This window comes from Pinus tabuliformis, chromosome X (genome assembly GCF_031772625.1).
Source record: "Pinus tabuliformis cultivar Carrire ecotype Pingquan chromosome X, CPIR1, whole genome shotgun sequence".
In the NCBI taxonomy this organism is placed as follows: Eukaryota; Viridiplantae; Streptophyta; class Pinopsida; order Pinales; family Pinaceae; genus Pinus; species Pinus tabuliformis.
In genome coordinates, this window is record NC_142308.1 from 461,930,828 (window position 1) to 461,955,669 (window position 24,842).

Below are 24,842 nucleotides of genomic sequence, written 5' to 3' on the forward strand. Positions count from 1 at the left end.
TAGTGCCTTGTCTAAAGTGACGAATTGATCATCAATGGCTTTCAGCAAGTCTCAGAGCTTTTCATGCTGATCAAAGGAACCACAAATACCAGCTGAAATTTTAGTCTTACTGAACATCATGCTTAGGCGATTAGATTGTTCCCATCGTTCATAAAGCGGGATGTCCACTGAAGTGCTAGTATTAGTGAGTGCCGGTGGTTCATCCTTCCTAATAGCATAGTCTATGTCCATCCACCCCAAATGAAGGAGAACTCTCTCCTTCCAGACCTTATAGTTATCTCCCTTAAGTTCATGGATATCACAACGAATTTCAGAGAAATTTGCCAGTTGTACAATTGCATAAAATTAAATATCACATGCTTATGTTAAAATTGAGGCCTAAAAATAAAATTTCATGCTTTACCAATGTAAACCATGCTTAAAATTAAATCTAATGACATAAAAATTGTATGTGGACTAAATTTTCAATTCAAGCAGATCCAATTATTCTTTATGATAGAATTTATCAAATTATTCACTTAATTCATAATGCTAAAGAGTATATTATGATTATAATTTGATATAAATTTTATCTTAGATTTGAACTTGTGGGTAAGTTATGAATAATTTAATATTTTATCCTAATTAATTATATAAATATAATAAAAATTCCTATGGGATAAAGTTTATTATATTTAATATAATTAATTACAATTAATGTCTAAATATTCTTTATGTGATCCTAATCATCATAATATATAATATTATTTAATTAGAGATGTTATGGCTATTCTCTAATCAATTAAAAATTATATGGATCACTTGGACATTATTTATTTTATGCATAAAAATTAACTTGATATGAGAATAATTATAAATTGCATAAATAAAACTATAATATTCATGCATAACATTCAACGATGGGTCTCATATACTCATCCAAATTAGCATGTTTTTATTAGAGCAGAAATAATCAATTCATGCAAATTAAATACGAGCATAATTGATAAGTTTTTCACAACAATTATCCAAATTGCATATAATTAAACTAAATAAATATTATAAGCATAAAAATTGAGCAAAAATTAGACATGTCTCCAAATAAATGCCTTAATTCAGAAAATTCTCAAATATGACATTTAGCCAAACAGAACATGTCTATAAACACCAAGGAAGAGATTAAAAAATGCTCTGATACCAAATGTTAGCAAAAAAATGATTCTATAATGCGGAATAACACTTAAAAAGAATTGAAAACTTGAATGCCCAATAAATCATACCTTCCGCCATTGACGTTTTCTCACACTCTGATACTGTTTACCTGAGCTCAAAGCTCACGCAATAGTCTCAAAATCAGTGGTCTCAAAGACCTCCTTGGATGGATGCATGCAGGAAAGAAATAAGTGATTCCAAATCTCGCTCGTCGGCCTTCTTTCTTCTAGTATCAAAAAATTTATTTGATTTGTATTGAAACCCGCATCAAGGCAGTCTGACATTGGCTCAATAAAAACTATATTTGATTGACCAACTCCAAACTCAAATCCTGGTGCCGTGAGCTCAAACTCAAATCATGGTGCTGTGAGCATTATATGCACATAATCCGTCTAAAATTTCCAACGAATGAACAGAACAATGATAATTTAATCCTAATCAGTGCTTGCCAAAAGTCATGGAAGAAGAACAACTCGCAGACCAAAGGAACGATTAACTCTGAGGCAGGTAGATTGTTCCCCAATCCTGTTTGGCACTTCCAAGCTCACCACACTCTGATTTGATGGTATAAGGCTGAAGGGAATTTAGTTGTGAGCTTGGGGACCAAACAGAAGTATTTATAGCCAAACTTCCATCAAACTTCTACTGGATATGTGTGAAGTGTTCCACAGATCATGGTAGAGAACTACAGAGGGAGTAATGGACTACTCTAGGAGCTCCCAACAAGAAATTAATTTAACTACAGTTGATTTCCGTAATTTAAGGAAATAATTGCAATTGGTTTCCAGAAATTACTGCAGTTGGTTTCCACGGCCGTTGGGAGAGGGAGCTTAACACTATAATCTTTCCTAAATATGTCCATTTTCTAGAAACAATAAGCATCACTCCCCTATTGATCAAGTCTCTCTCACCAGGTGAACTCTTTCTTTGTTTAAAAAAAACACCATAGCTCTCGCTTTGTTATCCTATGCATACAATCTTTCATCCAAATCATTAAGTTATCACACTACATTGTTGTAGTCTCCGATATTCCGCAATCTTCATTTTATCCATCTGTTCCCTTTCTTGAATTATTTTTATTCATTACATATTTATAATTCCATATGATAATTCTTTTTTTTTTATGGGCCTCAAAACAGTGTGGTATCAGGTCCTAAAAAACCCTGTGAGCAAAATCACAGAATTCAGCATCTAATTGCATTCTTAGACTATTCCCACTCTTTTCTCCTTGAAGCTTATATTGTCATTCTGTTACTATGTAAACATTCGGGCATACCCACAACAGATTGACTCAATGCTCTTGAGACTCTCAAGTTTCGAGCATGTATGGCCTCGACAAAGATAAAAGAAGAAAATAATTGGTTTATTATGACCCTCTATTCCAATGACATCCAAATATGATTCATGCAGCCTTGAAATATGATTCATGCAATCGAGGAATAGGTTTAGGCACTTGCTTGCTCAGTCGCGGCCATGTTATGCATATTTCGGATTTTGGAACCCATTTCTTCACCGCTACTACTGCTTGCGCTCTGCATGCTTGGCCTTGGGCTTTCGCTGATGATCTCACGTTCAAAAAAATCTCCTTGCATGTTTCATACACCCTACTTTGCTGACCCTGTCTCTGGAGTATGCTTTTCAAAGGGATCAACTGCTACAGGAATCTTGTAGGATTTCCTGTAGCTACTTCTCCTTCTGAAATTCAAGCTAATATCTGAGTAGGGATACAACTGCTGAAGAAGGTCTCGGCTGAAAAAGACTCACAGATGGACAATATCAAGTAGGGGTAAGTGAAAAGTCTGCTGCTTTTATTTGTCATAAAAAAAATTTGTTTGCAGCTTGAAGGAAACATAATTTCTGTGTGATTGTGCAGGGACATAAAAACGAGTGCAGTGAAGGTGTATAGAGATGGAATGGCGACATAGGGCGATGGATGGTGGCAAGGAGGTTCACAGGCCTCATAGACAGATTTCCAACTTTTGAGTCCTCTTTCGAGATTGATTTTAGCTTTTCTGTAGTTTCTACAAGATCCTCCTGTAGAAGATACAGAGTTTCCTGTAGGATGCGAAATTTCAAATCAAATGAGACCAAAACTTGGGAAAGGGTAACGGTGATGGAGGAATGGACTGTGAGGGATGCATGTAGCCTGGTCATGTCCTTTGTTTTTGTCTTGTGCGATCCTCCTAAAACTTGCAATGACCTTCCTGCAACTTGCAATTTTTTCAAAAGAAATTAGGTTTATTTATTTATTTATTTTTAGTCTGAGACAGCTGGGGTGCCTCTAGGAGGTTTTCACCCTCACTGTCTGCCCTGGGCGCCTCTAAGAGGTTTTCACCCAGGGATCTTTTATTCCATTTTTTGTGTTTTTTTTTTTTCTTTTTTTTTTGTTTACTCATGGTGTAGGTGGAGTGGAGATAGGGACCTGCTCCATTACCAATACTGATTTACCCAGAGTCTCAATGAACTCCTGCTTGGAAAAGGGCTTCCTGTAGATCTTCAATCTATCCCCATTGACGAGCATGGGGATAGCTTCTTCATCAAAGGTCCGAATAAGGACTGAACCATTGTCATTATATGTTTCCACTGTATATGGTCCCAGCCATCATGTCCTCAGATTGCCCTTGAAATCCTTTAATCTTGAATCATATAGCAGTGCCCAATCTCTTGGCTGAAATTGCTTTTCTTTGAGGTGCCGGTCATGCCATATCTTTCTTTGAATTTGGACTACCTCTGAGTGGAGAAGGGCCTGCATTTTATGTTCATCTAATCCATTTAGCTGAAGCAATATTTCTTGTTGTGCATGGCTGAGATCTAGGTCCAGCTGAGCTGCCATCCTCAATGTGTTATATTCAAATTCTATGGACAGCGAAGCCTTCTTCCCATAGACCAGCTCATAGGGTGTGAAACCTGTTGTAGTTTTCCAAGTAGTGTTATAGGCCCAAGTGGCCTCAACTAGGAAATCTGCCCAATATTTTCTGCTGCTGCTCACTACCTTAGTCAAAATCCCTTCCAACGCTCTGTTAGTAACTTCCACCTGTCCATTTGCTTGCGGATGATAAGGGGTGGAAATTATGTGCTTAATCTTGTGATGAGTGAGCAGGTCTTCAATCAAGTTAGAGGTAAACTGACTTCTTTGATCTGTGACTAATTGTCTTGGGTGGCCAAACTTGTAGAATATATTTTCCCTCAAAAACTCAGCTACTTTTTCTTCTATTGTTGCTTTGATTGCCTTTATTTCTGCCACTTTGTCAGGTAATCCATGCACACAATGATGTAGGACTTCTGTTTTGAAGGAGGGTTGATAGGACCCATAAAGTCCATGCCCCACTTCTCAAATGGCTTGAAAGTCACTTGAGGCTACAAGGGCATCTCATCCTTTGGAGTAGGTTTCCCCATCCTTTGACATCTGTCACATTGGTTGATGTATCTCCTGACATCTTGATGACGAGTGGGCCAATAGTACCCTGCCTGCAGAATTTTAAAGGCGGTTCTCTTTGTTGCAAAGTGGCCCCCACAGGGCCCATCATGACAAGTTAGGAGGATGTCAAAAACTTCCTCCTCCCTGACACATCACCTCAAAAATCTGATTTGGCCTAAGTTTAAAAAGATTGCACCCAATCCAAGTGAATGGGGCACTTTTTCTCACGATCTTGCTCTTCTATTTTGAGGACAGGTATGGCAAAAACTGTGCTAAAACCAAATATTTTGCTATATCAGCAAACCATGGAGAGATTATTGAAATAGCAAATAGGTGTTCATCTGGCATTTGATCATCCACCATTCCTTCTTCACCTACGGGCAAATCTAGTCTAGACAAAAAATCAGCAACAACATTTTCCTTACGAGGCTTCTCAACAATGGTCAAATCAAATTGCTACAATAAAAGTAACCATCTAATGATACGAGCATTTACATCAGGTTTATTCATCAAATACCTAATTGCAGCATGATCAGTATGCACGAATGTTTGATAGCCAGTGATGTAGTGTCTGAACTTGTTTAGGGAATGGACTACAGCCAAGAGCTCTTTCTCGGTTACAGTGTAGTTTAACTCTGCCTTGGACAGGTTTTTACTGACAAAATATATGGCATACGGTAGCTTCTCTTCAAATTTTCCTAAGGCTGCTCCTATAGCTTTGTTCGAGGCATCTGTGTGAATGTGGAAAGGTAGGGCCCAGTTTGGACCTCTCATGATTGGGGCAGTTATCAGCTTACCTTTCAAAGCATCCAAAGCCTTTTGATAGTTGTCAGTCCATATGAACTCAACATCTTTTCCTAAAAGACTAAACAATGGAGAGGCTAGCTTACTAAAATCTTTAATGAATCTTCTATGATATCCTACTAAGCCTAGAAAACTTCGAACATCTGTTACCTTTTGAGGAGGCGAGACCCTTTGGATGATAACAATCTTGTTGGAATTCACCTGTAAACCTTGCTGAGAAATTGTATGACCTAGCACGGTCTTTTCAGTCATTAGGAATTCACATTTATCAGGACTGAGGGACAGGTTCATTTCAATAAACTTGGCTAAAACTTTCCTTAGGTTAGTTAGAGCTTCTTGGACGTTAGAACCATAAGGGGTAAAGTCATCCATATAGATTTCCACTGAACCATGAACCAGCTCAACGAATATACTCGGTATCGCTCTTTGGAAAGTGGCAAGAGCGTTGCACAACCCAAAGGGAAGGACCCAGTAGGCAAAGGTACCCCATGGACAAGTGAAAGTGGTCTTATCTTGGTCTTTCGAGCTGATTTGGATCTGATTGTACCTGCTAAACCCATCTAGGAAGGAAAAGAACTTCTTTCCTGCGAGGCCATCTAACACTTGATCTATGAAACGCAAAGGGAAGTGGTCCTTCTTAGTGGCTTTGTTAAGTTCTCTATAATATACACAGATTCTCCACTTGCCATATTTCTTGGGCAAAAGCACCAAAGGAGAAACCCATTCACTGTCAGAGATGGGGTAGATGAATCCTGCATCCAGCAACTTTTGCAGTTCTTCTTTAACAATGTCCTTAAGGGCTGGATTCATCCTCCTTTGAGGCTGCCTGACTGGTTTACAATCATCTTTAATGTAAATGTGATGAGTATAGACTAAAGGGTGGACTCCTTTCATCTCCTTATATCTCCAAGCAAAAGCATCCAAATGGTTGTTCAATAAGCTACACAGCTCTTTCTCCTGAGAGGTGGATAGGGATGATTTGATCTTCAAGGTTCTTTCACGGCCAAATTCTACATTCTTAACTTGGAGAGAGGTTGGATCAGCCACACAGAGATCAACTAAAGCATTGGCTTGGGTTTCTTCCACCAACTCTTATAATGGCAACACACTGGGGGGTGGATTTTGAATCAAATTCTCAATAAGATCATCCTCGGTTTGAGGACCTCCATGGTGGCTTCCACTGTGCACAATGGTGTGGAGTAGACTTCATCCTCATCTTCCTCCTCCAACTAGAGATGTAAGTCATGTTCTAGCAGAGGTTGGGCAGGAGGATATAGGACTAGTTGTTTGGACATATGCCCATTCTTGATGGTCATGCTCAGCTCGACAACTGATGTACGCATCTGCAGTAGCAAACTAAGGCCTCCCCAAGATGAGGGAATGCCCATTGAGTTTTTCCTTTGGCTGAAGAACCAAGAAGTCAGCAGGGTACTCCCAGGAATCAATGAAGACCATGACATCTTCCACAATCCCCTCAGGAGTCACAGTGGAGAGGTCTACCAACTGCAGTCTTGTTGAGGTCTTTCTTAGGGAACTATGAAGGTTGAGTTTGAGCATAGTGTCCCTGGTCATTACATTAATGGCAGCCCCTAGATCAATCAAGTTGTGGGGGATTATGGTGCCATTGAAGTGGACATCGACTACAGGACTCCCAGGGTCCAGGTATTTTGGACAGATTACCTCAGACAGTTGTCCTATGAAATTGATAGTTGGGGCATCTCTCTTGCGTCTGCCTGGGTGCCTGAAACACTTCTCTTTAATCAACTTATTGTAGATTGATACATCTTTTATTGCTTAGAGAAGTGGTATTTTCACACATAATTGTTTAAGTTCTCCCAGAAGTTCAGTTTCTTCTGGGGCTAGGTGCGTGGTTCCAGTTAGTCTCTCAGGAAAGGGTGGAATAGCTTTGGGTTCACTTTCCTCTTTTTCTTCCTCATCCTCCTTAGGAGGAGGTTGGCTATCTGGGAGGACCTTCCCAGATCGTAGGTTGATCTCTTGAATCTCCACAGCATAGGTAGGGCATGTTGTTTCTCCAGTATATACCTACTGGGCATGTCTGTTATTGGGGTTCGGGTTCGATTGAGCAGGTATCCGGGGTTGTCTTGGAGGAGTAGGAGGTAATGTTTGTGGTTGAGCAGGTGGTGGAGGCAAAAGAGTTGGAGGAGAGTTGTATTGGGGCCTCCACCCCTGATGAGGTGCATTCCACTGAGGTTGTGGCTGAGCGTGAGAATGAAATGAGTGAGCAGCTGATTGAGTATGGTATTAAGGAGGATACGACAAAGGAGGGGGTGCAGACTAGGAAGGATGAGTAGGGGGGACCCCAAGAAGGCATGGAAGTGGCTTGTTGGGGTTGTAATAAGTCTGGGATGTCTCTTGAATTCCCTGTTGGTAAGGTATGGGTCCATGTGGCCTTCTTTGGTTCATGAAATAGAGTGGTTCAATGGCTCTTTGAGCCCCTTGGTACATAGCTTTAAATCCGGGCAAGGAAGGGCATTGATTTGTAGAATGGTCTTCTTCATAGATAAAACACACTTCTATTGGACATTCATTCCTAGGATGCTTTCTAGTGCACCTGGGACAAAAGATGGCCAAATCCCTTTCAGCTTCCTCTTGCTTCTTTTGGATTCGGAAGGTATCCATTTGCATGGCGATAGTTTGTCTCATCTCGCTTTTGAAATCTTCCATCTCATTTGCAAATTTGTTTTTAGGGAATGAACTAGATAAGGGGGTACTGGCTAAGAGTTGACTTCCCCTACCTCTCTTTCTGGCTACCCTAGAATGGTTTCTAAACACAGTCTTTATGTCATCATAAGGTAGCTGGTAGATGTCTCGCCCGGCCAGCAAATGGAGGGTATCTGGAAGGTCTTCAGGAACTCCTCTGAGCAGAACCAACTTCAGGGATTCAGGGTCAAGGGTGCACCTGGCCCTTTTATAACTGAGTTGAAACCTCTCTTCATAGTCTTCTAAAGATTCATCACTTCCCATGCTCATTCAGAAGATTTCTTCTTTTGTATCCTTTGACCTACAATGGTCCCGGTATTTGTTGTTAAAGGCTTGTTGCATCTGAGCCCAAGTTGTGATACTGTTTCTAGGCAGCTCCATGAACCAGCGTAGTGCTGCATCCTTGAGGGTAGAGGGAAAGAGTTTCAACTTTTCCTCGTCTTATGCATAGTCATAAGTTCGACAAAGGACAACAAACTCAAACAAGAAGGTATCAGGGTCTTTAGTGGTCAATCCATGGAAGTGAGGTAAGGCTGAGGGACTTATGTTTTTCATTTTTGTGTCCCCATTGGTCTCTCAGATGGGAAAGGCACCTTCTATTCTCTCCCCATTTCTCCTACCATTTCTGTTTTCAGCCATGGTCTCAAGAGGAATGGTTTTTTTCTCTTCTTTTGTTATAGGATCTTCGTATATCTCTGGAGGTTCACCTATAGGTTCTTCTGGATCACTACCACCAAAGAAGAGAGAAGGGTGACTCAGTGATGTGGTGGGGTTGTTGGGTAGGAATTTTCCTGAATTGTCTCTGTTCCTACGAGGGTAGCAAGCTAAGTGGGCTTGATTGTGGGGAAAACTCCACAGTTAAGCGCGCTTGAGCCAGAGGAGTTCTGGGATGGGTGACCTCCTGGGAAGTCCTAGTTACCGGGTGCAAGCCCCGGAAGTGATGATTGATGCTATGTGATTAATTTCACTAGTTTCAATCCCACTTCTTCACCCCTGTGAGCATCACCCGATGCAATGAGTGCTAAGTGAACTATTCAAAAATCATGAGAAATTAGTCAGTTACGACTACCTCTCATGGAAATGGTCATACGTGAATGACTTACTTAACGCAGTTGAATCCCAAAATGATATCTAATATAATGCACTGCGTAAACCCCCATACTTAAATTCAAAAAGAGTCATGGGATCTCTACTTGAATGGTTCATGAGGCACAATACTTGCTAAGGTTTTGCAAATGGGGTAGCAAGCTAAGTGGGCTTGATTGTGGGGAAAACTCCACAGTTAAGCGCGCTTGAGCCAGAGGAGTTCTGGGATGGGTGACCCCCTGGGAAGTCCTGGTTACCGGGTGCAAGCCCCGGAAGTGATGATTGATGCTATGTGATTAATTTCACTAGTTTCAATCCCACTTCTTCACCCATGTGAGCATCACCCGATGCAATGAGTGCTAAGTGAACTATTCAAAAATCATGAGAAATTAGTCAGTTACGACTACCTCTCATGGAAATGGTCATACGTGAATGACTTACTTGATGCAGTTGAATCCCAAAATGATATCTAATATAATGCACTGCGTAAACCCCCATACTTAAATTCAAAAAGAGTCAAGGGATCTCTACTTGAATGGTTCATGAGGCATAATACTTGCTAAGGTTTTGCAAATGGGGTAGCAAGCTAAGTGGGCTTGATTGTGGGGAAAACTCCACAGTTAAGCGCGCTTGAGCCAGAGGAGTTCTGGGATGGGTGACCTCCTGGGAAGTCCTAGTTACCGGGTGCAAGCCCCGGAAGTGATGATTGATGCTATGTGATTAATTTCACTAGTTTCAATCCCACTTCTTCACCCCTGTGAGCATCACCCGATGCAATGAGTGCTAAGTGAACTATTCAAAAATCATGAGAAATTAGTCAGTTACGACTACATCTCATGGAAATGGTCATACGTGAATGACTTACTTAACGCAGTTGAATCCCAAAATTATATCTAATATAATGCACTGCGTAAACCCCCATACTTAAATTCAAAAAGAGTCCAGGGATCTCTACTTGAATGGTTCATGAGGCACAATACTTGCTAAGGTTTTGCAAATGGGGTAGCAAGCTAAGTGGGCTTGATTGTGGGGAAAACTCCATAGTTAAGCGCGCTTGAGCCAGAGGAGTTCTGGGATGGGTGACCTCCTGGGAAGTCCTGGTTACCGGGTGCAAGCCCCGGAAGTGATGATTGATGCTATGTGATTAATTTCACTAGTTTCAATCCCACTTCTTCACCCCTGTGAGCATCACCCGATGCAATGAGTGCTAAGTGAACTATTCAAAAATCATGAGAAATTAGTCAGTTACGACTACCTCTCATGGAAATGGTCATACGTGAATGACTTACTTAACGCAGTTGAATCCCAAAATGATATCTAATATAATGCACTGTGTAAATCCCCATACTTAAAATCTGCTTGTACCTGCAAAAATTGAAATAGATTGAACTGCAACAAACTAAAATCTATCTTGCTGAAATGAAAAAGTAGAATTGAAATGAAAGCAGGAAAGGACTAATCTATTTTGCTGAAATGAAATTGCAGAATTGAAATGAAAGAAGGAAATACTAATCTATTCTTGTTGAAATGAAATTGCATAATTGAAATGAAAGCAGGAAATGCTAATATATGCTTGCTGAAATGAAATTGTGGAATTGAAATGAAAGCAAGAAATGGTCTAATCTACTTTTGCAGAATTGAAATTGCAGAATTGAAATGAAACAACTATCCTACTTTCGCTGAAATAAATTACCTTAGTAAAAGGTTGCAGTGGAAAATAGAAGAAAAGCAGTAATCACAAAATACTCTGACGTTTCCCCGGCAACGGTGCCAAAAAGATGGTGAGCTCCAGTATTGCAGCAATGATGTTGCAACTCCTGGGACTTCCTACTTTACTTTTATCAACCCGGTAGTTCATAACAAACTTGGAAGTGACTGTGCTATATGCACAAGTACTAGCTCTTACTGCAGGCTGTCAATTGATCAGCTGGCACAAGTTCACTAGGAGCTTAAGCCAACTTCTATGAGTTCTCAGAAGAAACTTTTAACTATGATGGAAGAAAGCTAACTCAAAAGAGGTTAGTCTACTTGTAGAAAGAAGATGAAAGTTGAAAGGAAACGCAAACCCTATCAAACCCTAGTTTTACCAACTAACCCAACTTGTGCAAGAAAAGAGATGTAAACTACTGAACTAGATGCCATTGACTCTTGAAAAGGTAAAATTCATGTGTTTAAACTACTTCTGAAGGAAAATATGGAAAAATCATCTTTTTGTATTTTTGAGCAATTTTATGCAGAATTATTATGCATGTGTTTTAGCTTTTTGTGACTGTGCAGAGGTTTATTAGCGAAAGGAAATGGAGTGGGCATTTGTAGGAGGTTGGGAAAATGTGGAGAGGACCTAAGGAGTCCCTAGCACCCTTCTGGAGATTTCCACCGTCATTGGACTTCGAAAAATCGTTCGCATGAACTTCTACAGGAGGATGCAGGGGATCTACAGGAAGTTATATAGGAAGAGGCCGAAAGTGGTTTTTAGAGGGTTGAAGGTGGAAAACCAGTGGGAAAGTGGAACTGAAGGATGGATAGAGATGTCAAGGGGTCTAGGACCTGGTAAATGAAGCTCAGGAGTGAAGAAGATGGTTAGATTTGTTCAAAGGTGAAGGAGGCAATGTTGCACAAAAATGTAGAAATTAGGGCAAGTTGGGAAAGTATGGCGAATGAGTGAAGGAAACCTTGCGAGAGAGACTAGACCCAGTTGTATGATGGAGGAAGGATAGGCTGGAGTGTCTTACAGGTGTTCTACACACTTCTTTCCAAAACCGACCTAAGCAAAGACTAAGGAAACAGAGTTTACCTATTTTTGACCTAATCTAAGCTAAAAACCAGAAAAGTGATGGACAGAATTTTATAGATAGGAAGTCATGCAAGAAAGCTATAAAAACTGAGCAAGAACAGATCTAAGCATGAAAACACAACTGATATCAATTTTTCCAACTCAAAATCTAACACTAGAAATTGCATTGGAAGGCAAAAACAATGTTTTTATGGCAGCAAGAGTGCCTTGGTCTCAATTCATGGTCCCAAGGATGGAGAAAGGAGATCAAGGCCTGCTTGGTAGCTTTTTTGTGGATATTTTCCGTTATCAAACTATCAAATCAACTTGAAGCAAGAAAAACTATCTTAATCATCAAAAACAACCTAAGTAACAAAGCAAGATTTAACCTATATAATAGAAATTATTCTATGAATGCAGTAAAAACACATAAAAGTACACAAAGGAGGTACTGGGCACTTGGTTTGTGCCCAACCCCAAGAGATACAGCCCCCTATGAAAGATCATAACTGGTTCAAAAATAGATTCATCTTCATTGATCAAAAAATAATAGTTAAATCACAAAGCTGTCTGCAAAAGGAGCTCGAAAATGAGCTGATTACAAGGCTGCATTAAAGTGCGAAAATAGACTATCAAATGGCTAAACTACTAAGACTTGAAGCCTTCCTATTTATGCAAGTGAGGAATCCCAACAATCCTCCTAAACTTTAGGAACTCGACTGCCCAAAACTGCAGATAAGAGCCACTTCACTAGACCTGCTTGATTGCCCCTTGAAATCATCTTTGGTGGGCTGTTGAACTCCAAGCTATTGGTGGAGAACTCTAGGAAGGGGTCATTTAGTGCAGGAGACATCCCTCCTATAAATCTTCAGCGTTGTTTCTTCGAATTTGGCTGCCAATCTTCTCATAAATGCTTGGTCTTGGTCCAAAAATGTCCAAAAATCTGCAATAAACACGTATTAGACTTTGTGGTAAAGTGACTATTCCCATTCACTCAATTAACATAAATATGTTCAAAAGCATGCATAAAACTATGGAGAATGGGGTATTAAATGAGAATAATAGGCATAATAAGCCCATATAGTTACCCTTTGGCAGGGCTCATCAACATACTCAATGGCCTCTCTCGGGTCCTGATTTCTCTCTTTCATAATATTTGAAAAATATGATATTAGATCCTCCTCCATGTACCTATAATCAAGGAGATTTTCCCCGCTGCTAGAGTAGAGGGATGGGATCCTATTATGATGCCTATGATTGAATTCGTGAATTATGTCTCCACAAAATCTCCTCTTGTTTGTTCCTCTCCTCTAGCTCATGAATAATTATTTCCTCCTCTATAGCTATCCCTTCTGATCATCCCTCTCTAATGATTTGACTCTGAAACTCTTCCATTTCAATCCCAAGTTACTTTTTGTCTTGCATGATGTCCCCAAATTCATGTTTGTTATGGGTTTTGATCTTAAGCTTTAGTTGTTTGAGTTTCTTTTGGAATCTTTGCATGTTGCTACTATATTATACGTCAATCTCCCTCCACCATTGAGCCAACTTATCTACAAACCCTGGATGCCTCAACCAGAAAAATCTTAAATCTAAGTCTTTTTTTGGGAGTTGATTTCATATCAATCTTCAGTTGGATGGGCCAATGATGAGAACCCATGCTAGGGATGATCATGGCTTCTATGAAAACATTTATAAGAATGGATTATTATGAGATGAGGAATCGATCCAATCTACTAGCGATCTGTTGCTACCACTTCTACAATTATTCCATGTATGGACTCCATTTTGGGTCTCCACATTAGAAAGCTTCAGATCCTAGATGGTGTCATTGAAGGGGGATGAAATTGGGTTGACCTCTCCTTGGGTAGGGAGAGGAGGCGAACCCACACTGACGTAGCTAGAAATTGCTCCTTCTCCATATTGTAACATTCTTCCCAGAAGCAGATGAATAACCTTGCATTGTTCATGAAGTATGACCGATTTTCAAAGGCTTTTTTCTGATCTCTTAGATCTGCAAAAATCATTGTAAAGAAACCTTTCACTCACAACCTGAGCTCGATTGGCCCATTAGGATTCCATTTCACATGGATCCATTAAAGGATTTCTTGTTCCTTCGACTAAATACACATAAATTTATAGATAAGGGCATGATCTTTCATGAATTGTCAGGTCATTTCCAACTGGTTATTTTGGATCAAAAATTTGGGTTTTAGGTAACTTTAGGCAAACAAAGTCCTTGGTTCCTTGCTTGACATTGGACCCCCATCATAGGTGTCTCTTCATTTTCCTTTCCATCGGTAGTTGAACTTGAGATTCATCAAGTGCCTTTATTCAATCCGTTGATCTCATTATTGTAGGAGGAGGGTCGTACCCTCCTCGCCCCCCTCCTCGAGGAGCCACTCATAGAGCGACCACAATGAGAGATGTTAGCAGAAAATGTAGCCCTATGACCTGGGATCACGAAAATGTTGCACCCACTTGGAATCCTTGCAAACGCCAGAAGCCCTCACAAAGCCCTAGTAGAAGTGCAAAACCTAAATGAGATCTCTTTATTTATAATAAACCCATAAACTTTGCACAGTAGAGCCTTGGGAGTTCATTTTCAAAATCAAAAGCAAATTTATAAAAGGTAAAAACAACAAGAGTCACTTGGTATTACTTACATCATCTCTACCATATTGGGTTTTCTTTTGTTTGTGAAGTTGTATGTGACTACAAGTTTAACTATTGGCTTGAGAACTATGACCGAGGACATTTATGCTGCCTAGGTTACAACATCTCTACCATATTAAGTTGGAAAGCACCTCTCTACTCAATAAATTATAAAAAATACCCTAATTTATTTTTTATAATTAAAGCCACCTAAAATTATAAAAAATTACAAAACAATATATTTAGGTGATGTTACGTATTATGATTTTTTTAAAATCTTTTTTCACAAAATACTATTTATAATCATAGGCTCTATGACCTGAGAATTTTATGATGTAATCCAAGAGTTACAGTGCTCTTTAAAGTTTCTTTTCACTAAGTTGGATAATTTCTTTCGCTTGGACACTGAAACCATTCCAGGAGACTTTGAATTATCGAAGATGGTTGGGAACTTTGATTGCTTCATGCAGAAACCTCTCTTATTAGGTGATGTTACATATTATGATTTTTTTTAAATCTTTTTTTCACAAAATACTATTTATAATCATAGGCTCTATGACCTTATGATGCAATCCAAGAGTTACAGTGCTCTTTAAAGTTTCTTTTCACTAAGTTGGATAATTTATTTCGCTTCGACACTGAAACCATTCCAGGAGACTTTGAATTATCGAAGATGGTTGGGAACTTTGATTGCTTCATGCAGAAACCTCTCTTATCTTAGTAACGCTAATGAAAATATTGAATAATACTCACCTGAGAGTCCCTGCACACTATTCTCAACGACAATACCAAATTCGGTTACATGACTCTGTAGCTCAAGTCTTCCATTGATTTGGTAGAGTGCTCTGTTTCATTATTGCTCTTTCTTTCTATTACATTTAATTGAGACCGAAGGGTTGTGTGGCGTGTGGGATTAAAGATCGGTGCTGACACAAACCATCGTTGCAAATTGGAAATATTTTTGATATTAAACCTGAGATGCTGATCACACACAATTGCCTAGTACATAGCAGTGCATGGTACACTTAATATACTTGCATAAAGAGCGCAAAGCGATAATTAATGTGCAAAAATGCTTATGCTGTTGACAACGTAATAATAACTAATTTTCAGTAAGTAAACTCTATGTGGAGGTATCTAACAGAAAATAAGTTCCGTAGAGAACCAGAAAACATATCCAAAACCAGCACTCAGATTAAAAAAACCAGGACCGATAGAAGCGCTCACAAAGTGCTAAGAGGATTTGACAAAACATGAAAAGGCAGTGATCTGCTTGCGTCTCTTTACCGCTGTGCTGGGAAATAATTTGGAAAACAAAATGTTGATTAAATATCAGAACGAAAGGATGTAAGTACACATAAAATTTTTGAAACATCAGACACTCAGTTGGAAATAATAATCTCAACTATAAACACACTGACAAACACTATGGTTGCTCAGTCAACCACTCTATGGTTGCGATTTTGCAGTTGAAAAGACAGAGAAGACAGAAGTCAGAGAAGAAGTATAGCTCAGACCATTCGGCAATGCATCACAGAATTTAATGCATCACAGAATTTAATGAAGTTAATAAATAAGTATGCATCACAGAATTTAATGAAGTTAATAAATAAGTATGAGTAAGCATTCACTCCACAACTGTTGCCCATACATCCACCAGCGTTCCAGAACACTGACTGAATTAAGATGCTGGGTATATGAATATTGTCCCAGCCTGAGGGAGTATATCAAGCAAATCGGTTCATGATTCAACTGAAGCTTCAGCTCAATCAGATTCTAACTGCAAGTTCAGAAAACCAATTATTAAATAAAATGGTCTATGTTGAATATAAATAATGTGTATTAATTATTTTCTTAGTAAATTTGTATGTGGACATAAATATGGATCTAAAAGTCATTAGAGACGAGAGAGTCACTGAATAGAAAATCTTGGAGGAAATATTCTCTGCAATTCTAGTGTTGCGTAAATAGTAAGTTTTTTCGTATTTTCACTTGGAGCTGCAGGCTCCATTTTTCACGTGAATGTATTAACTTGAGTTTTAACATATAATATAAAATTTGGCTTGTTAATATTTCACAAATAGATTTACCGCTATCTTTTTTTGTTTTACTCTGTTTTGTCGTGAATGAGTTCTGTGTTTTATTAAACTTACGGGAAGTTGCGATTATCTCGACACAACTAAATTCTCATAAAACTTACCTGGCAGCAAATGAATTCTGAGTGAGACTCTCCTCTGCCCGGTAAAATTTTGTACGGTGGAAAGATGTGCAAAGCCAACCGACAGCGTCTGACAAAGATAGATGTGGTGGTAAAATCGAAGAAAAAGATGAGGAACATACATAAAACGAAGATAGATGTGGTGGTAAGATCGAAGAAAAAGATGAGGAACATACATAAAACGATACAGCTGCAGCTGGGTATTAATAGTAACGAAAAGTAAGCAATCATAAACATAGATTCTCGAATTGAACGACCATCGAAACAATTTGATGCATTATCTTAATTAATTTTAAGAAAACACATAATGTCTACGTATAGTGGACCTATAGAGACCTTCTGCCATAACTTATAAGTATACGGCACTAACGATTGTAAAACTTCAATGCCTAGTATCATACTATACGTATAAGCACATAACAAATTTGCACAAATGCCACAGATGATAAGCTGCATGGATAGAGACAATTAGTCATAGTTGACAAGTGATCTGTATGTAGCACTGGGTTGCCAATTCTGTGGAACGACGTTATTTGCAGTGAGAGTTCTTCCAGTTGAAAGAGACTGCAAGCGAATAGAGAGCGGAGCTTCTAAAGGGCCGCTACTCAAACACCAATTTGCACCCCATGTCTGTTCCATCCCTTGCCATGTATCAGAGTTTGCCTGCATACATGAAAATCCAAACACGAATTAACTTGTAATGATGGATTGATAGACACAAGTGGAATTGAACTGATCTTTACATTAACAAACCTGCTTTAGATCGACTGCGCCAAGATCGCCATCTCCATCTTCGTATTCAATAAGGACCGCAAACCAATATTCAGTGGCGCCTGCGTTAACGTGGAATGCAATATTCTTCCCCGGATATTCGCAAGGTACACTATATCATACCAAAAAAAGAAGGATTTTAAGCCATGCTCAATAAAATAAAACGATAGAAACACCGCCAACAGAAATTCAAGTCTGCTAATTCCTCAAATCTATTTTGATGTGAGAAAAAGAGTAAATCAATACCGTCGGAATAAAATAGACAGGATTCCAGTGTTAAGCAGATCGGAAGACGTGCCGGGAGATGCCATGTCGGAGAAGGAAGTACCACTGAGATCAAAGTGTATTTTGCCGGAACCTGAGCAGATTCCACCGGGACATTCATCGGTAATCACCACAGTCACCGGGGCTTGAGAACACATACCATGCTCTGTGCACTTTACCTGCTTACACACAACTTATCACGACATGCCAAACTTTATGAATACCTCAAAGAGTAAATCATGCAATATAAATGTAAGTATACCTGATAACAAGCCCCACATCCTTTCCCTCCTTCAAATAGGGCTGGGCTTCCTGCAGCTATTTTTGATTGGAAAGGCATTTGTTTCACTAGTGTGCCATATCCGCATGCACCACCTGTTACAAAGCAATAGTACACTTTCTTCATTAGCATGTTCATAACCATATGGTTCTCAAATTTCATTACATCTACCATAAAAATAATATAACACTCTAAATAATTATCATGAACAGAAATAGAGGAGATAAGGTTGCCCTTACCCTCGCTCCCGTCTCCATCTGGACTCCCGTACCATGTAGCAGTGGCTGGCTGCCAATCACTTCCTACTTCTGCTAACTTATGCTTATTGAAATGGACACCATGAACGATCTCGGAGCATACTGCCATCATGAAAATCTCAAGCGCTACCACATAAGCCATGGAAAGCATCAACTTCCTCATTTTTGAACGAAAGATAGAAAACACAAAATTAGATTCTGCTGAGCTCAAGGAATCTACAAGTGCACTACAAGCTAAGAAACTCCAGAGAATGGCATAAATTTATAACAGCTTCGCAACTGTAGCTAATTGGTCGGTGCATGATTTTCGTTGTGGATCAACTGTCAAGTATTTTCTTTTTGGTGCTCCAATTTGTTTTCTTTATTGTAGTCATTTTTTTTTTATACTTCCGTATGGAGATTTATTTAAAATTAGAGAGTTAGTTAACTGAGTGTTGAAAGTCAAGTTAAGTGATAGACAAATTAAGTCAATACGAAGAGCTTCGGCGTAAATCACATAAAGAGAGACGTTTGTCTGTCGACGCGTTTCGAACCGATCAGTGTGGTTCATCGTCAGGGCAAGTTGAAGAAACAGTGGATCTGTAACCACACTGGTTGGTTCGAAACACATTGACAAACGTCTCTCTTTATGTGATTTACGCCGAAGCTCTTCGTATTAATATTATGGATCACAGAAACCTCAATTCAACAAATTAAGTCAAGTTAAGTGATAGACAAATTTAGTGTGTGGTTGCATGTCAAGTTATTTTAGGCGAGTCCCTAGTTGGAAACATATAAATATCCCTCACCAAATTCATTGTAATCTATCAAGTTTTGTGTGATCAACAGAAAAGCCTCAACTCATGTGTTTTGTGTGTTAAATTTGTATTGTACTTCCTCTGTCTTTTTAATAATTTTGAGTTATCAATAATTTCACTCACAAATGTAATTAATTACCGCTTAGCCATATTCAACACAAAATCTTCGATCCATATGACTAAGGTGCTGCAATAAGGAACCAAGTGGCACAGAGTTAATTAGGAATGTATAAAATTGCAATATGGGATGGAAGCTTCTATTATTCAAAGGGAGTTAGTAATGTAGAGGAGGTATTTTTAGTGAGAAGCAAAGCCGGTGTCACTTAACCTCCTTAAACACAACTTATAATGACGAATTCCCTTTCAACAACGGGCCCCAACTTTATGAGTAACAATACTGTACATCATTTAGTGTACTGTAAATCTCATTGCATATCGGATAGTTGTCAGCTCAGCTACCCTTTCCTCTGAATAGGTTTGGACCTACTGCACCTATTTTTTTATTGGCAAGCCATTCGTTTCACTAGGCTTCCATATCCGCTTGTACCACCTGCTGGTTGAGAATGTGGCATTAAATTATGGGTAATCTTGTAGTAAATATGAGTATTTGAATTTTGTTTTTGATAATTTGATAGCAGTAATTAACATCTAAAAAAACCTGACTAGATTTTATTAAAATATTCTCAAATTTTTTATAATCTAACCCGTTATTAAACTACGGCCTAAATTATATTGTCTATCGGTGCACGGTTTTCAATCTGAATCAACTGTCAACTGTTTTGTCTTTGCTGCTGCACAGTCTTTTGTTGAAATAATTGCTGATTGTCGGACGCGAAAGGGCCACGTATTATTTTCATATCTGGTAACATCATGATGCTGCGTTGTCTTAAAAAGTAACCAAGAAAGAGAGATGGCTATATTGGTTGTGAAGTATCAACTGAACTTCTAAGCGTGAAGTGCCGATGAAGTGAAGGCGTGAGAGAAGACAATAAGGAAATTTATCGTTGAATTTCAGGATTCGAGAAAGCGATGGAGAGGAAAAAAAACAAAAATGCATGGTCAGCGCACACGTTTACGCCGTTCCCATGTGCAGAGGTCGTGTTATAATTTTTTTATATATTTTTGGACGTGAGTGACTAGCTTATAATATCGGTTAGATCCAAGTTTCAACCGATTCAAAAGAGCATGTGAACGAGCTTGTCGTATGTTGAAATTAGTTATATTGATTTTGCATATGTAAAATTATCCGTGCAGGACTGGAGAGGAGGAAGGTGTCGAGGAGTAGGTGGGCCGTACAATTACAATAGACATAAACCATGGGGCATGGGAGGAGCTGTTTTGAATGTAAATCCTCAACGTCATTTTAACTACGTTAAGTTGAACTAATAATTAGTTTAAATAGCTTGTCATTTAATCGCCAAGTGACGCATAGCCATAGTGTTAGGCCATTAGTTTCTCCTTGCAAGAAAAAATCAATTTGTTTTTTAAGCTTTTACAATGTTAAACATTCATTAGTTTTAAACGGTTTGGACAAAAAAAATTGCTCATCACACCAGCAAAACTCCATAATCTCAGGTAATACGCTAGCCTTTGTACTAGTGTATAGCTTTGTTCCGGTCGTCCTGTTATTTTTCTAGGTAGGTTTTTTTTATGGTTTTGGTATTGATTAGTATAATTACATTAAAAATATTATTGTATTTGATATAGTCAATTTTTTTATAAATATAACAAAAAAACTTATCATAATATGAAAATGTCTTACTAGTACACATATTTAATTGATTAACCATGTATAAAAAAGTTATGGATCAAAAAATAATGGACCATTTTACTTTTATATAAATATATAAATGAATGTTATAAATAATAATGATGAACTTGTAAAGTTTTTTAGAATTGAAATAATCTCAAATCCATAAAAAATTGGTAAGCTGAAAAGCCACTTGTCATAAATATAATTTTTTTAATTTATTAAAAGTCAATGCAATTTAACAAGTTCTATAACACACTATAACCCTTGAAAAGTATTAAGACTAAGCATATTCCAAAAATTCAATTAAAAAAATAGAAAAAAAATCAACAAATCCTCATCCAACTTAAATTAAAACAAAAAAAACCTTCACCAATAAAAATACACATGTTTAGATTTAATACATTTATGCTACCAAATATTAATTTTATCATTCCCCGGGGGCAAATGTAGCACTGAAAGCACCCCTAAACTTTGGTTATGATGCAATTTAGCGAACTGGAAATTGACAATTAAAAAGAACCATGATTTAAGGGTAACTAATGCCGGGGCCAAGATTCGTAGATGGCATTAAGTTAACTGTGGCATATATGCATCTGATAGCTTGACAACTCATCAACTTGGACGTTCGATTAGGTTTTTAATGCTAACTGATTAGATTGGTGTACTCAAATATCCTCGATGGCATGGTGAGTCAATTTCTGAGATGAATATGCTACAGATCAGTTACGTGGCATTTGATGTGAAATATTGCAAGGCAATCCACATTAAACTTCAACCACTTGGTACCCGGAAATAGTTGTTTATGATCCTACATGGCCACCATTACGTGCATAGTTGGCCCAAAATAGAGATGGTCAGCATATTCAAAGGATGGTATGGTAATCTTCCGTCATTTCTTATAGTAAATGCATGACCCATATCAAAACGTGTCGATTTCACCACCATTTTCTAACCAATACACCAGAACAGCCTCCCTCCACCACCATTTTGAAAATTTCATTGTAGAGCAGACTGTGAGACCTGAGGGGAGGAATACTTACAATATAGGACTTCTATGTAACAAGATATGCCTTCCCTCCTTGGTGTAGCTAAAATTATTCGTAAAAATCCTTTTTAGAATTGTGCTCATTGAAATTGTAAGATGTGTATCCCATGTTTTATGATTCTTTCCCTTCGGTTTTGACATTGTTCAATACACTATAATCTTTCCTAAATATTTCCTACATGGCCACCATTACGTGCATAGTTGGCCCAAAATAGAGATGGTCAGCATATTCAAAGGATGGTGTGGTAATATTCTGTCATTTCTTATAGTAAATGCATGACCCATATCAAAACGTGTCGATTTCAGCACCATTTTCTAACCAATACACCATAGCAGCCTCCCTCCACCACCATTTTAAAAATTTCATTGTAGAGCAGACTCTGAAACCTGAGGGGAGGCTCAAACAAGTACAGTCTAGAAGAGAAATCACTTACAACTGAATACTTACAGCATACGACTTCTCTGCCTAGAAAAGAAATCACTTACAACTGAATACTTACAGTATAGGACTTCTCTGTAACAAGATATGCCTTCCCTCCTTGATGTAGCTAAAATTATTCGTAAAATTACTTTTTAGAATTGTGCGCATTGAAATTGTAAGACGTTTATCCCATGTTTAATGATTCTTTCCCTTCGGTTTTGACATTGTTCAATACACTATAATCTTTCCTAAATATTTCCACTTTGCGGAAGCAATAAGCATCACTCCCATATTGATCAAGTCTCTCTCAGCCGGTGAGCTCTTTCTTCGTTTAAAAAAACACCATAGCTCTCTGAGCAAAATCACAATCTTTCATCCAAATCATTAAGTTATCACACTACATTGTTGTAGTCTTTGATATTCCGCAATCTTCGTTTTATCCCTCTGTTCCCTTTTTTGAATTAGTTTTAGTCATCACTTATTTATAATTCCATAGGATAATTCTCTTTTTTTTGGGGCCTCCAAACACTGTGGTAGCAGGTCCTAAAAAACTCTCTGAGCAAAATCACAGAATTCAGCATCTAATTGCATTCTTAGACTATTCCCACTCTTTTCTCCTTGAAGCTTATATTGCCATTCCGTTACTGCGTAAATATTCGGGCATACCCACAACAGATTTGACTCAATGCTCTTGAGACTCTCAAGTTTCGAGCATGTATGGCCTCGACAAAGATAAAAGAAGAAAATAATTGGTTTATTATGACCCTCTATTCCAATGACTCATCCAAATCATTTGTTTACACGCAATTGAAAAACAAAAAATTAAGCAAAAACACTGAATTTATATATAAAGTATAAACCAGTATATCTGTCCAAGAAAAATATAATCATTACATCTGTGTATATATCATTATATAGATCTATCATCTAGTATGAGACATTCTAATATATCACTATACAGTATCAAACATGTATACAGTAATAAAAAAAAACCTAAACTGCATCATTTACATCCATATAGTAATTCATCTATTCCAAAAAATCAGAAGACCATACAGACAGGCCATCAAGCAAAATAAAAGAGATCCATATAGTAATTCATCCATTCCAAGAAAATCAAAAGACCATACAGATAGGACATCAAGCAAAATAAAAGAGACAGATCATAGATATGTTATCCTGGAAATGTTAAAATCCCCGCATCCGAAATTTTGTTGCCTAGTTTTATCTCAATATGTATCTCATCCAATGCATCAGTAATCCCATCTTTTACAGCTTGTCTACATTTTAATTGTATTCTCTCCCGATATACTAGATCTTGTAGTCACTAAAGAAACCTCATATATTCCCAATCTTAGTAAGCCATCCATATAGTTGTGGTTGATTTATACTGATGCTACCCTGAATGTTCAATGATAACCATTAAATCCCCAAATATATAAATAAAAAGAATGTCCAAAAAAGAAGTGAAAAACAAAAAGCATAAAACAAAAATTTCAGTACCCTACCATTCTCACATCAAAATTACTCAAGACACATAATTTCGTATATAGACACCGTTGTTCTTTGAAAATTTCAGTAGCTTCAATTTTACTGTATTAATATTCTTTTCACAACCACTTGAATCGTTCCAAAATGATGTAAATTTCGAATAAGGGAATGTATCCAACATTACATCAAATAGTGTCCGACATTTTTCGTTTGCCACGCTCTCTGCAAATTCTTTGAACCTTCACCCCTCAACATGGGCAGACTTTTCCAAATAATTAGTCTCACCCACTGAATCATTTTATTATCCAAGAATCAACACCGTGGTTGTATAACCCTGTATCGACGGATCAGTTAAATGCATTTTTTCATCTTTAATTAAATATCATTCTCGGAAAATCGTCACCTTCACGAAAATTTTAAGGTATTTTTATTAGTCAGTGTCCTTGTGAGATACTATATAGTTTTTAGTTATTTTATCAAGTTTTATATTAATTTAACTTTAAAAAATAAATTAATTAGTTTACTAGATTTTACTGATTAAATTTATGATTAGTTTATTTTATCAGATTTTAGAGATTAAATTTATGGTTAGTTCAATGTTTTATCAGATTTTACAGATTAAATTTATGATTAGTTCAATGATATGTTATATGGTGTGATTTTGTTTTTTTATTAAATATTATTTTTCTCCATTATTGATTAAATTAATAAAAAACTTAGTATTTATTTTAGCAGGTCTTGACAACTTTGATAATCAGTAAAATTTTGTTGAATCATGTGACTATTTTGTCCCTTTAATTCTTACTTGTTTTTCACTTTCATTCCAAATGTTTTTCAGCATATTATGTTTACCTTGTTTGATTGATCTAATGTAGCTATAACAAATTTTATGACAAA

General features: G+C 37.7%; 1 protein-coding gene across 1 annotated transcript; it reads right to left on the bottom strand.

Moving 5' to 3' along the window:
* Positions 1 to 17,334: 17,334 nt before the first annotated feature.
* On the bottom strand, positions 17,335 to 18,583 carry LOC149140622 (expansin-B16-like). The gene is made up of 5 exons (XM_089449714.1): positions 18,421 to 18,583; positions 18,164 to 18,276; positions 17,884 to 18,080; positions 17,620 to 17,749; positions 17,335 to 17,529 (listed from the first exon to the last, which is right to left on the bottom strand). The coding sequence occupies exons 1-5, from the start codon at positions 18,578 to 18,580 to the stop codon at positions 17,335 to 17,337; spliced, it is 795 nt and encodes a 264-aa protein (XP_089305840.1). The 5' UTR covers positions 18,581 to 18,583.
* Positions 18,584 to 24,842: the final 6,259 nt, after the last annotated feature.